The 12,733-nt window shown below is 40.7% G+C and overlaps 1 protein-coding gene across 1 annotated transcript; it reads left to right on the top strand.

Annotated features, from left to right (window-relative positions):
• Positions 1-1,428: 1,428 nt before the first annotated feature.
• On the top strand, positions 1,429-1,910 carry LOC119256665 (transmembrane protein 267-like; the record flags this gene model as incomplete). The annotated part of the gene is made up of 1 exon (XM_037524437.2): positions 1,429-1,910. A coding segment is annotated over one exon (336 nt), but the record flags the coding sequence as incomplete, so codon positions are not given.
• Between the last annotated feature and the right edge of the window lie 10,823 nt (positions 1,911-12,733).

Genomic DNA, 12,733 nt, shown 5'->3' on the forward strand with positions numbered 1-12,733 from the left:
TTCTTCATTTATAACAATGGATTACTGTTGTGAAGACCAAATGAGAATGGTAGGTGACACTCCTGACAAATAATAAATGTTAGTAGAGATTGGAATAAACTATGAATCATTATGAAGTGTGGTTCATAAATGCAATCACCTGGAATTTAAAGACATTTAGCTGTGTACTTTGATTCATTTAGAAACAGTAATGTTAAAAATAAGCCATAGAATCAGACCCAAGATCAAAGCCCAGCCCTGCCACTTAATGATTGCATAACCCTAGAAGAGTGAAATAACCTCTCTTGGTTCCTCCTTTGATAAGTGATCCCTAGCTCATAGGATTGTTACGAGGATTAAATGCAATAGTGCATATAAAGAATATATGGTGCTGATATTGATCCTCATTTTTGAATGAAGCAAACATTTTTCGTAGTTAGTATAAGATTGTATGTGATCATCAGTAATAACTATCAAAACGAAGGATTGATAATACTTATTTTTAGGTATCTGCTTTTACTTCCTATTTAAAGTGACCTATTTTTCTTTCTATAATTTTATGATCTTGTCCTTTTCTTTCACTATTCATTATTTTATTTTTATTTTATATATTTTTACATCATTTTTCATTTTGTACAATATATGCATTTTTATCTTGGTTATATTCATTATTTTTCTGCGAATGAATCTGCACTGATATTTTAGAAGTCAAGCAACAGGAATCTCTTGTGTCTTCTTTAGCATCTATTCATATAAATAGACACCACAGATAAAAGCGTGAAGAATCCATAACTCTCAGTCAGATCCAGGGCATAACTGGTGATCACCTCCACACCAGGCTAGTGCTCCTTCCAAGCAGAGATGAGCATAGGCCCCCTCACCCCACTCTGCTGCTTAGAAGATCATGTATTGTGGGTGTAGGTCATAAAACAAAGATGAGAGCAACATGGAATAATACTTGAGGCTTTGATTTCACTTAATGCAGAGAATATCCTACTTTTTTATCTTCTTGCCTGATACCGAAAAGATTTTTTTTAAAGATTTATTTATTTATTTATACAAGCACTGGGTACAGTCAGAAGCGCGGGAGGGTGAGAGAATTCACCAGAGCCAGAGGGGAGTAGAACAGGCAGAGTGACAAAGTATACTGCTGAGGGGAGCAGTGGGTGGTAGGAGAGGTCTGCGCGCCATGTGGGACCCTCGCCAGGCAGCTGGGGATCGAACCAGCGCTGCAGAGGCTGCGGGCAACTTTGCAACCCAGCGCTCAACCACTGCGCCACCGGGGAGGCCCTGATACCCAAAGATTTAATGCATGCGTTTGGAGGTGGCACAGAATATACTTCCCTTGCACTCCCAACAGACTACTGGAAACTATTTTACAATGTTAAGAACTATCCATAAAATTTTGTTTTTGCTGAGAAGTGATGCGAGCTTCTCTTCCCTCCTCAGGCCGCCTTGACTCTTCCCCGAAGACCTTTCCTTCACTGTTCTACAGTGATACCCGTTGTGGCTCTGACCCTGAAGTTCACTATGCACCTGCTCAAGCTCAAAGACTCATGGTGCTTTCTCCCCTGGATGTTATTTATATCCTGGACCTCACACCATATCCGAGATGGAATTCGTCATGGCTTGTGGATCTGTCCCTTTGGAAAAACCTCTCCTTTGCCATTCTGGCTTTATGTAACCATGACTTCATCTTTACCTCACATCTGTTCATTTGTTATGTATTTAACAGGGACCAGACAAATGATGTCTTCAAAACATGGGATTCTTATCGATGTCTGAGGTAACCATGTGACTTAAGAGAAGCAGATGCTTCAGACAATGATAATTAAGGGTTGCTGACACTCACTTTACTAAAAAAAAAAAAACTTGGAACTTATAGTAATTATAATTCCTGAATCCTCTCGCTCAGGAGGCATGTACAGTTTTTTAAATTGTTTGTTATAATTCTTCTGTTGTGTAATGCTCTAGTGCAGTATTAGGCCTTCACCTGTGCTGTGCTATACATTTGTTGTTTTCTTTCTCTGGCCCTACTGATAATTATTAGATTAATATCTAAGTTTTCTGGAATTACAACTTTAAGGCACCCACTTCCCGACTGAAAGGAACCAAATTTTAAGGTGACTAGTTTGTGGAAGATTACCATATTTGGATTCATATTTTCTTTAGATATTGAAATAGTGAAAATGCCAAAATAAAGGAGGTCTTGAGTCAGAGATACAGTGAATACTAACATTCAATTGTTATATGTTGATCCTGACTAAAATTTAATTTGCAAAATGCTTTAGTGAGTTGTGATTACTGACAGAATCTGCTTCAGAGCACTTGTGAAAAATCATAATATTCATAAAAGACAGTAGCATTAGATCTAGTTTATTGTCTTAGAAATCACTTTAGGAAATAATTGTTGTGATTTGTTAGCTACAGTGACAGCTCATTGAAATATTATTTTTTTTCAATATCTTGTCCAAGAGTCTCATGTACTAGGGTTTTAACAGTTGCAAAACAATGAAATTTAACCAAATATGTGTTAAAATTTAGCATTAACAAAATGTTGATACTTGGTCATACCAAGATAACCATGAATGCATTCACACAAAAAGGCCTTACCAGGAATGTCACTTTAAATGTAAACTGCTGAATGTGCCATTAAAATGGTTCTAGTTGCTGTCGGTTTGTACACTATCCTGAAGTGTTATGCCAGCCAAATCAGTTTTAAAAATCTGCTTAGTACTTGGAGACAAACTTTTTTCAAAATAGAACAGTTTTAGGTAATTTGCTTTTTTCCTTTGTTCTTTGAGGTTGATTTTCTGTTAAAATGAGTAACCTTTGTTAGAGAAGAACTTTGCTGCTATAAACTTTACATGTGTGCAGTTTAATGTTACTTTGATATAAAAATCAGTGGCCCGGAGGTACCTGCTTTTTTTTCGTAGCATCTGACCATCTGCTGTCTTCAGATTTGTGATTTGAAATGCTAGTGATCGTGTGCCTTATTCTCTGAGAAATGATAAAGCAATGCCTTATCCAAAGTCAATTTTTTTATTTATTAAGTTAAACAGAATTATATAAATTATTATGAAGATTCAAGCTCTTTAGTTTTTTTGTTTGTTCTTTGCCAGTTGGTTGCAATCTGTTATATTTTACAGACTGTTATTACCTTCTGAGAGGAATTATTGTGTCAGTTTGGTTGGTGTAATAGTATTATATAAGGGGTTGATTTTGATTAGCGTAGAGACTTAAAAGCATCTGATTTCAGAAATCCTCAACAATAAATATCCTGTGTAACTTTCTGACTAAATCATAAAATTCTACTTTTTTCTTTCTCCATATTAAAAAAGGGATTTCATTAAAATACAGAGCTTTGGGCCTCCCCAGTGGCGCAGCGGTTGAGCACTGGGTTGCGAAGCTGCCCGCAGCCTCTGCAGCACCTGCTGGATCCCCGTCTGCTCCCCGGCCACCGGAGGAGGGTCCCACATGGCGCACAGACCTCTCCTGCTGCCCGCTGCTCCCCTCAGCAGTGTCCTTCGGTCCTTCTGCCTGTTCTGCTCCCCGCTCTGGCTCTGGTGGATTCTGTCACCTGCGCTTCTGACTGTACCCAGTGCTTGTATTAATAAATAAATCTTAAAAAAAATAAAATAAAATACAGAGCTTTATTTATGACGGTCACACTGGCATTGGGGCTTGTCTTAACTGTCTTTATTAAAATGGGAATTTACTTTGACCATGACTCCTTGCTTCAACTATCCTCAATTTTTATTGTGGGTTTATTTTTGTTCTTGCCTGTACCATCACAAATGTTCCTTGTTCTCTGAATGATCTCTGAAAGCTGTGGTTGCAACTCTGGAAACACAGCAACCAGCCTCCTATTCAGCCGTTTAGTTCCTGCCCCTGAGGTTGTGTCACTTCAACATTACATGGAAAACTGGATTGTATCTTGTTTGCTTGTGTGTTTGCTCCCATCCTCCAGGTGTCCTCCATTCACTTAGTGTTTCTCGCTTTCCTGTTTCACTGATCTGACCTCCAAATCTTGTTTTCTTGAGTCATATTCCTTATGCTGACTATTCAGGAAAACTTCCACCAGGCCATTTTCTATTCCTCCCCAAGCCTTGTATTCTTCAGTGGTGAACTGAAAACCACTGTTGTTTATGGGTTACAACTCCCATTTATCCTCACCTCCTTCCTTTAATTTAGATCTTTCTTCTCCTGGGCAGCAGCAAAGCTTCTGCCTCGCCCAATCAAACAGATGCCCCTGACTCCTTTTCTTATTGCCGGTGGGATATTTCTTAGTTTTTCCCATTTTAGCAACAGAAGAGTAAGGGAATAATAAGGGCTGTTGTGGTTCTTGTTCACCACTAGCACAGCTAACCCTTTAGTCATCATATCAAATATTCATTTGATACATTCTGTAGCTCACTACAAATCCTCCTCACCCTCATAGACTACCCTCTAAGACTCACTTGTACCTTCTTTGACACTTTGAGCAATTGAATCTTTTTTTCCTTTTATTCCAACCCTTAATTTCATTCTTAGTCATCAGATGACTTGTCTGAAATCTGGACTTTGATTCCTCTCTTCTTCATACCACTGACCTCATACCACTTTATTCCTCTCTTCATACCATCACCTCTGTCATCCACAGTAAACAGAAGGTGACATTACTCATCTCTGAGATACTTTTTCAATACTCTTAAACATCCGGTAGAGATAACACAAGCTTGTTTGACTAGTCTTTAATAAGCACTTTCATCTCTAAGCCCATTTAATAGATCTCTTTTGCAAGTTCGGCTTTAATAAGACCATTCTGAGGTAGAAACATACCACATTTAACATACATCCATATGCATACTTCAACATATCTGGTCGACAGAGAACTTAAAGCTTTCATTCAAAAAATGACCATGCATCAGGTCCAATAATAGGAGATTCATTAAAAACCAGTTCAATATAGGTTGTGTTTCTGACAGATGAAAAAAGTGGTTTATCCACTTAGCTAAAGCTTTTTGCTAATCTTCCTGAAGAGCTATAAAGTTTGTATTTGCCCTTGAAAGGCTGTCTTGTGGAGGCTGTGAACTGACTTTTCGGCAAGAGAACAGTCACAGCAGTTTATTTAAAAAGTAAACCAAAACAAAACTTTTTCCTTTATTTCCCACTCAGTCTCAAGAGTTGCTTTAGCCAAGAATTGTCTTCTTATATGTCTACATTGCAAAAACATGATAAAATTTACATCTCCAAGGAACTGAGAAAGGATGTAGGTTTTCTCTAAAGGAATTCAGGGCATATTTGCCTATTATCAAAATTCTAGGGTAATTACTATTTGCATTCCCTTTTATTCTTATTTGCAGTTCAGTCCAGTGATTTTTTTTTCTTTTTTCTTTTTTTAAAGATTTATTTATGCACACAAGAACTGGGGAATAGGCTAGAGATGCTGGGAGGTGAGAGGATTCACCAGAGACAGAGTGGAGAGCAGAACAGTCAGATTGACTAAAATATACTGCTGAGGGGGCAGTGGGTGAGACAGGAAAAGTCTGCTGTGCCATGTGGGTCACCTCCCCGGCTGGGGATCGAACTCCTGTAGTAGCTGCAGATTGCTTCACTGTGCTGATGCTTAACCCCTTGCGCCACCAGGAAGGCCCTCAAGTGATTTCTTTTTAATGGGAACCAAAATAAATCCAAAAAGGACTTAGCAAGAGAAGGCCTGTGCATTTTTAGACCTTTGCCAAAGTGCGTTCCTGTTCTCAGTGTATAATGAACTCATTCCTATTTGAGGGCCTTTTGTATTTCTCAAATTTTGTTCTAAATCTCATCTCTACTTCCTGATCTTGTTAAAGGCATTGATTTTTTTCTCAGATCAGTCAAGGCATTCTCCCCATCTTTTTCTCCCCCACCCATCTGATGTTCCCAGGAATACTAAGAAGACATTTACTTAGGATAAGAACTCTAAAATACTCTCAAAGACAAAAGTTGTAATCTTCAAAAGCAAACTATTTCAATATGACTCCAAACCAATATGTCTTTTTATGTATTAAAACAAATCAGCCTTTTATGGCTTAACTTTGAAAGCAAGTGGCATCCCCAATTGGGTGCAAAAGATAGAGCCCTCTCAAAGTCTATACCTAATCCCAGAGATAGCTTAAGTAAGCAAAGACTTTGTTGTAACAGTGGTTATAAAAAATCTCCTATCTTCCACGGAAGTAAGACATCTAAATCATGGATCCACTAATCTGTGTTCCTGGGAAGGTCCTGTTGGGATAGAGGTTTTCCCAGCACAAACAAGGCAATAAAGGAAAGAGCTCCGACAGATTGGAACCCCTTATTAATACAACCCCCCTGAGAGTTGATGTGGTTGCACAGCATGCCACTCATCACTGCTAGCCAGCTGACTCAAGTCGGACACCCTGCAACCCCTGATCAGAGAAAGCCTGGGGAACAGTCTTCCTGGTTACAAACCCACACACTCAGGACATGAAAACAGGAGAAGCTGGGTTTTTGCCTTACGTGAAATGATGCAAAAGACAGGTGCAAAGGAAAGCAGTGACTGTTTCTCAGAGGCTGAGGACCAACCTCCTGTAGGTACACAAACCAAATTTAGGAGAGTTACCATTCAAAGGATGAATTCCTACTGAAAGTAGAGCAGGGGAGAAAGGAGTGTTTTCTTCCCTGGTGCAGAAATTGGTGGGCAGTGCCCCCTGCTTTGTGTGTTTGTGTTTTCCAGTATCTGTACAACTATGTCTGGATGTTTGTACATTCATGGGTAGGAGGGGAGCACAAAGAGGAATGAAATGGTGTTTTACCAGCGTGCTGGGGGAAGCAGCAAAATAACGTCTGCCATGTTATATGATCCCTGATGTGCTAACTGAAATGTAATATCTGCTGAAGATCAAATGTGCAGGTAAGTTTCTGTTTGGTTTCTTCTCTGGGCTCAAATTATGACCTTGAAAAAAGAAAGAAAATATTGACCTAAATTTGGCTTATAGGGTTCTAAAATCTATAGCCCTTAAGAAACTTTCTTTCTTATCTCTTGATTTTTCTCATCTCATTTGCAACTCAAACACAAAACAGTAATGTCAGAGGATCTCAGAACTGTCTTTATCTTTCGCCTTGAGGCAGGACAGCTCACAAACCATTCCACATTGATAAATTTGCTCAGCCTTAAGACTATTTGCCTGCGCAGTTGAGCGCTCTCGATCTCAGATCCCACATTCCTCAGCAATGTTCTTGAAAATCTCTCATTCTGATAAGTTGCTGCCTTAAGCTATTTGCCACATTTTTTCACAAATTGTTTGCATATTTTAAATATCTGTTTCATGTGATAAAACACATGCTGGATCTTAATCTAAGGGGTCTGTAGGCACGATAAGAAGTTCATATTAATCTAGTATTATTATGAATTTATGGGTTTTTTGTTATAGGGTACCTTTTATCTCACATCAAGAGATGCTTATGTCTAATTGTTGTAAATTATTATGAGTATGTAATTTTGTCTCAGAAATATCTATTTAAATGTAAATCCCAATACATTTAATTAAAATGTAAAATAAAATAACAGTGAGTTTTTTGATTCCCAGTTTGGCAAATTATAGAAACATTGATAATAGTGCTGACAGGAAGTGTAAGGAAACGGGCATTGCTCTAGGGATGATACATTCATACTTCCTGGCCAGAGAGAATTTATGTGTTTTAGAAGTATAAGCCATCTTACCCAGAAGTTCCAATTCTAAGGATTTATTCAAAAGAACCAAGGAGGTAAGTATACAGAGATGAAAGATTTCTGTTGGTTGCTTAAAATGGCAAAAAAAAAAAAAAAAAAGGCACCTGACCATCTAAAAGTCTTTAGAAAATCAGTGCTGTAAATTATTATACAAACAATGGGATACTAATGGCTAGTCATTTAAATGGATGGCGTAGACCTGGGTAATGATATAAAAAAATATCTGTGTAATATTTTAAAATAAAAACCAATAATAGAACAGTACGACTCCATTTCTACAAGTAGGCACATGCATGAGTGTATGTGTAGAGAACAGTCTTGAAGCCTCGTTACCAAGCGGTGAACAGTGGTCATCTCTGGAATGGCAGGGCTATGAGGAACTTGCTTTTACTCTATGTATTACATAACAGGTATGTATACTTTTATATGAAATAAAGGTATTTCCACTTTTCTATAAGTATAATTTTAAGGCAGTGGTGCAGGTGAGGCCTGATAGTCTCTGTCCCAAGAGGGTCACACAGTGGACTCTGGCACTAATTGTCCTAATGGACTAGCAAGCTGTTGCCAGGCCCCTTGTTTCCACCCTGGATCCTGCATCTCCATTAGACCCATTTTGCTATGATTATTACTATAATTTGTTATTTTTATCAGACTGCAGCAATATTGTAAGACTCATTAGATCCAGCTGCGAGCCAGGAGGTTGATAATATTCCAGGGATCTGAGAACGCTTGTTAAAGAGCAGTCTCCACAGTCACCTTACCCTTTGCATAAATCCAAGGCATTACCTCTTGGCATTCTTTACTTCCTGGCAAGAATGATAATAGTTAAAGGACTTCTAAGGCTGTAACCTTTCGACTGGCTCTGCAAGGAGTTATTTAGTTTGCATACCCAGAAGCATTAATGTTAATGCTGGACAGCATTCCAGTCCCCTCAGCCCTTTAATTGCCTGAACAGGAGGGGAATGCCAGCATTTACCCTGTTCTTTTCGGACATCTGCATGAGCTATCAAAGAAAGCATTCAATATTCATTTGACTTGATTAGATCACCTTCCAGATTCCCATCAGTGATGTTAATATCATGCACATAAAGTGTAAGACAGAGGGAAGATGTTCCCTAAATATCTGGGTGATGCCAAATCCACGATAAACTGTGGGAGAGTGGTTGCAGAGCAGACCTCAGGCAAGTGTAATGTATCTTGGCCGTGGTCATACCTCACTACCCTCAGTGATTTCACACAAGTGGTTGGAGTGGTTGGAGCTTTATAAAGCAGTCATAAGAGACGGTGCCATAAGGATCACTTTGTGTACTGCGGAGGCCTGCTCCTCTTGGACAGCTGTGTGTAAACACCATGCTTTCCTCTTCCTGGACCTCCACGCCTGATTGTCCAGAGTCTGAACAATAGTCTCTCAGTTTGAGGCCTGGGTCCTTGGCCAGCTGATGTTCTGGTGTTTCTCTAGAATCTAAAGTGATTGACTCTGGACTGCTCTTGATCAAGACTCACAAAGAGGAACACTGGACCCAGGCCAACCCTTTGGGAAAGGGCTCGACCATTCCTCGGGTGTGGGACCCAAGCAAGTCACTCTGCAGTTCTCCCATCTCCTTGTGCCGTCCAAGTGAGATGGGATTAAAATAAACCTGGGCGGGGGGCCCTCCCTGGTATCCTAGGGATGATCACCTCTACTGCCTGAGTTTGATTCCCGGGCAGGGAGATATGGCACAGGAGACTCTATGCTGTTCCCCTTAGTGCATTTCAGTAAATTCACAGGTTCTGCTCCCCACTCTGTCTCTGGTGAATCCTCTCACCACCCCCACCTCTGGCCTACACCAGTAAAATAAACCTCAGGGGATCTTGGAAAGGGGAGAAAGAAGAAAGTATGGAAGAGAGATGGGAATCTGCCTCCTTGGTCTCTTTGGACCAAGGGTGGGGATACATACCCAGAATTACTTCTCTTTTTGCTGCAGTAACACATTATAATACACTCAGTGGCTTATTTTTATTTTTTTAAGATTTTATTTTTATACAAGAGCTGGGGTACAGGCCCGAGGCGTGGGAGGGTGAGAGGACCCACCAGAGGCAGATTAGGGAGCAGAACAAGCAGAAGGACCGAAATACACAGCTGAGGGGAGCAGCGGGAAAGACAGGAGAGGCCTGCTGCGCCATGTGGGATCCTCGCGTCTGGCCAGGATCGAACCCGCGCTGCAAAAGCTGTGGACAGCTTCACAGCGCGGCGCTCAACCTGCTGCACCACCAGGGAGGCCTAAACTCAGTGGTTTAAAACAAGACAAATGTCTTAGTAGCTTCTAACTTTCTTTCTCACTCATGGATACTTGCCCTGGGAACCCAGGCACCACGCTGTGAGGAAGGCAGATGAGTCACATGGACAGGCCCTTGTAAAGAGCACCAGAGGGCCCCAGCTGGCAGCCACTGAGCAACTAAGGTCCCTAGCAGCAACTGCCAGACATGGGGGTGAGGGAGAACCCAGCCCTCGAACTACTCCACATAGTGCTGAGTGGAGCAGACACAAGTACTCTCTGCCCAAAGTGCAGACTGGGAGCAAAATCTGTGTTGTTTAAGTCACAATTGTTGACAAAACTGTGATAGTCTTAGGCACTGCAAACTGCAAAACACTGGAACACTTAGATTTTCCTTTTCATCACTGCATTTGAAAACTTATGCTTAGAGGGGTAACGGAAAACACACATCTGAACAGAGACTGCTTGGGTTCCAGTGCTAGCCCCCATACTTAGAAGCTCTACGACCCTGGATGAATGACTTAAACTTATGCTCCTGTTTTCTTATCCATAAAATGTAGGGAATAAAGAGTATCTACTTTGTAGGGTTGACCATTAAGTGACTTAATATATGCAAATAAATGAAACAAGCTCTAGTGGAGTATTAGATGATATTGTGGTGGTGTGCACAGTTGGGAGACTGGTAGGGTAGGCAGACTTAAGGCGACCCTGGTGGCCCGTGTCCTGGTACTCAAGCTATTGTATGATGCCCTCACGTTGAGTGCTGCTGGAACCCATGATCAGCTTCTGGCCAATGGAATATGGTAAAGGTGAAAGAATTTTGCAGAAGCAATTAAAGTCCCTAAAATCAACTTTAAGTGAATCCAAAGGGAGGTTATCCTAGGGGGACTTGCCTTAATCAGGTGAGCTCTTTAAACAAGAGCAGAGACTCTTGTGCTGGCCTCAAAGGGAAGCCCCACTCTCAGGTGACTCGCAGCCCCTGGCTCACACTTTGGATGCCACCAATCAGATCCTGAGCAGAGAACCCAGGTAAATCATCTTTCACTCCTGACCTGCAGAAGCTGTGAGCTAGAAATAGATGTTTTATGTCACTAAGTTTAGATTAATTTATTATTCCACAGTGGAAAAATGGATAGAGTTAGTAAAAATTCAAATCATAAAAAAGTACAGACAGTGAAAAGGAGATTTTTCACCCTAGACCTTCACCCTCTTCAGAGGCAACCACTAATAACTTGCTTTTCATTCTAGAAATCTTTTATAGGCATTTACATGCATATCTACACATGAAAGACTATAAGGGCCAAGAGCATGAGTGAGTGAGTGATAAGGAAGTGTGTGTGATTTTTAAAAAATCTGTTCTTTAGAAACAAGATAGAACATTTTGCAGCTGAGCTGAATATTAAGAGAGCCAGCCTGGGTCCTCAGAGCTGCTATTTTATTACACTCTAATTAAATATGTAATGGGGTTGGGCATCAGGTGTGCCAAGGTAAACAGAAAGGTAAGAAGGTTAAGACTATATATTTGCTTTGCACCTTGTTCTGTGTTTTTACTCACAGACCAGAGGTATTTTCTTACATTATATAAATATTGCTGCATTGTAGTTCATTCTGTGGGTACCATAATGTCTTTGTCTAGTACCCTATTGATAGATATGTGGTTGTTAATTTTTGCTATTAAAAATAGAACGACAGGGCCTCCCCGGTGGCGCAGCAGTTGAGCACTGGGTTGCGAAGCTGCCTGCGGCCTCTGCAGCGCCGGTTCGATCCCCGGCTGCTCCCCGGCCACTGGAGGAGGGTCCCACATGGCGCGCAGACCTCTCCTGCCGCCCGCTGCTCCCCTCAGCAGTGTTCTTAGGTCCTTCTGCCTGCTCTGCTCCCCGCTCTGGCTCTGGTGAATTCTCTCACCCTCCCGCGCTTCTGACTGTACCCAGTGCATGTGTAAACAAAAACAAACAGATAAATAAATAAATAAAAACATGCCTCTATTAAAAAAAAAAATAGAACGACAATAATTCTTATACCTACATCATTCTTACATGTGTTTGTATCTGTAGTATCAATTCCAATATTGAAATTTTTTAAAGATTTATTTACTTATGCATACAAAAGCTGGGGAATAGACAGATGTGTGGGGGTGGTGACAGAGTGGGGAGAAGAACAGCAGATCTACTGAAATACATTGCTGAGGGGACCAGGGGGTGAGACAGAACAGGTCTGCTGCGCCATGTAGCTTGCTCCCTGGCCGGCTGGGGATCTAACTCTTGCTACAGTGGCGGGCAATAGTTTGAAAGTGCTGTGTCTTTAACCCCTGCACCACCAGGGAGCCCCTAGAACATCAGTTCTTGATTGAGAAGTTGGAGTTTGGTTCATTTCTACAGCTTGACAGTAAGAGGCACAATTCTGTCCTCTTGAGCTGACCTTATAAGCATTGACCACTGTAAATTATAAGCTACATATGTAATTTAAAAATTTCTAAGTAGTCACATTAATAGGCAAAAAGCAGATGAAATTGATTTTAACACTGTATCTTATTAACTCAGTATATGCAAATATTATCATTTCAGCATATCAATATGAAAATGAGTAACAAGCGGTCATCATTTCTTGTACTAAGCCTTTGAACTCTCCAGTGTATATTTTACATGTACAGCACGTCTGATTTTGGACTAGCACAGTCAAATGCTCAGGGGCTACATGTGGCCCAGAGCCTGCCCTATGGGACACTGAAGTTGCAGGGAAAGCTGGTGGTCATCCAGCTTGACTCATTCACAGAAATGTTAAGTACCTT

This window comes from Talpa occidentalis, unplaced genomic scaffold (genome assembly GCF_014898055.3).
Source record: "Talpa occidentalis isolate TD23 unplaced genomic scaffold, MPIMG_talOcc4v2.1 talOcc4.367, whole genome shotgun sequence".
NCBI lineage: Eukaryota > Metazoa > Chordata > Mammalia > Eulipotyphla > Talpidae > Talpa > Talpa occidentalis.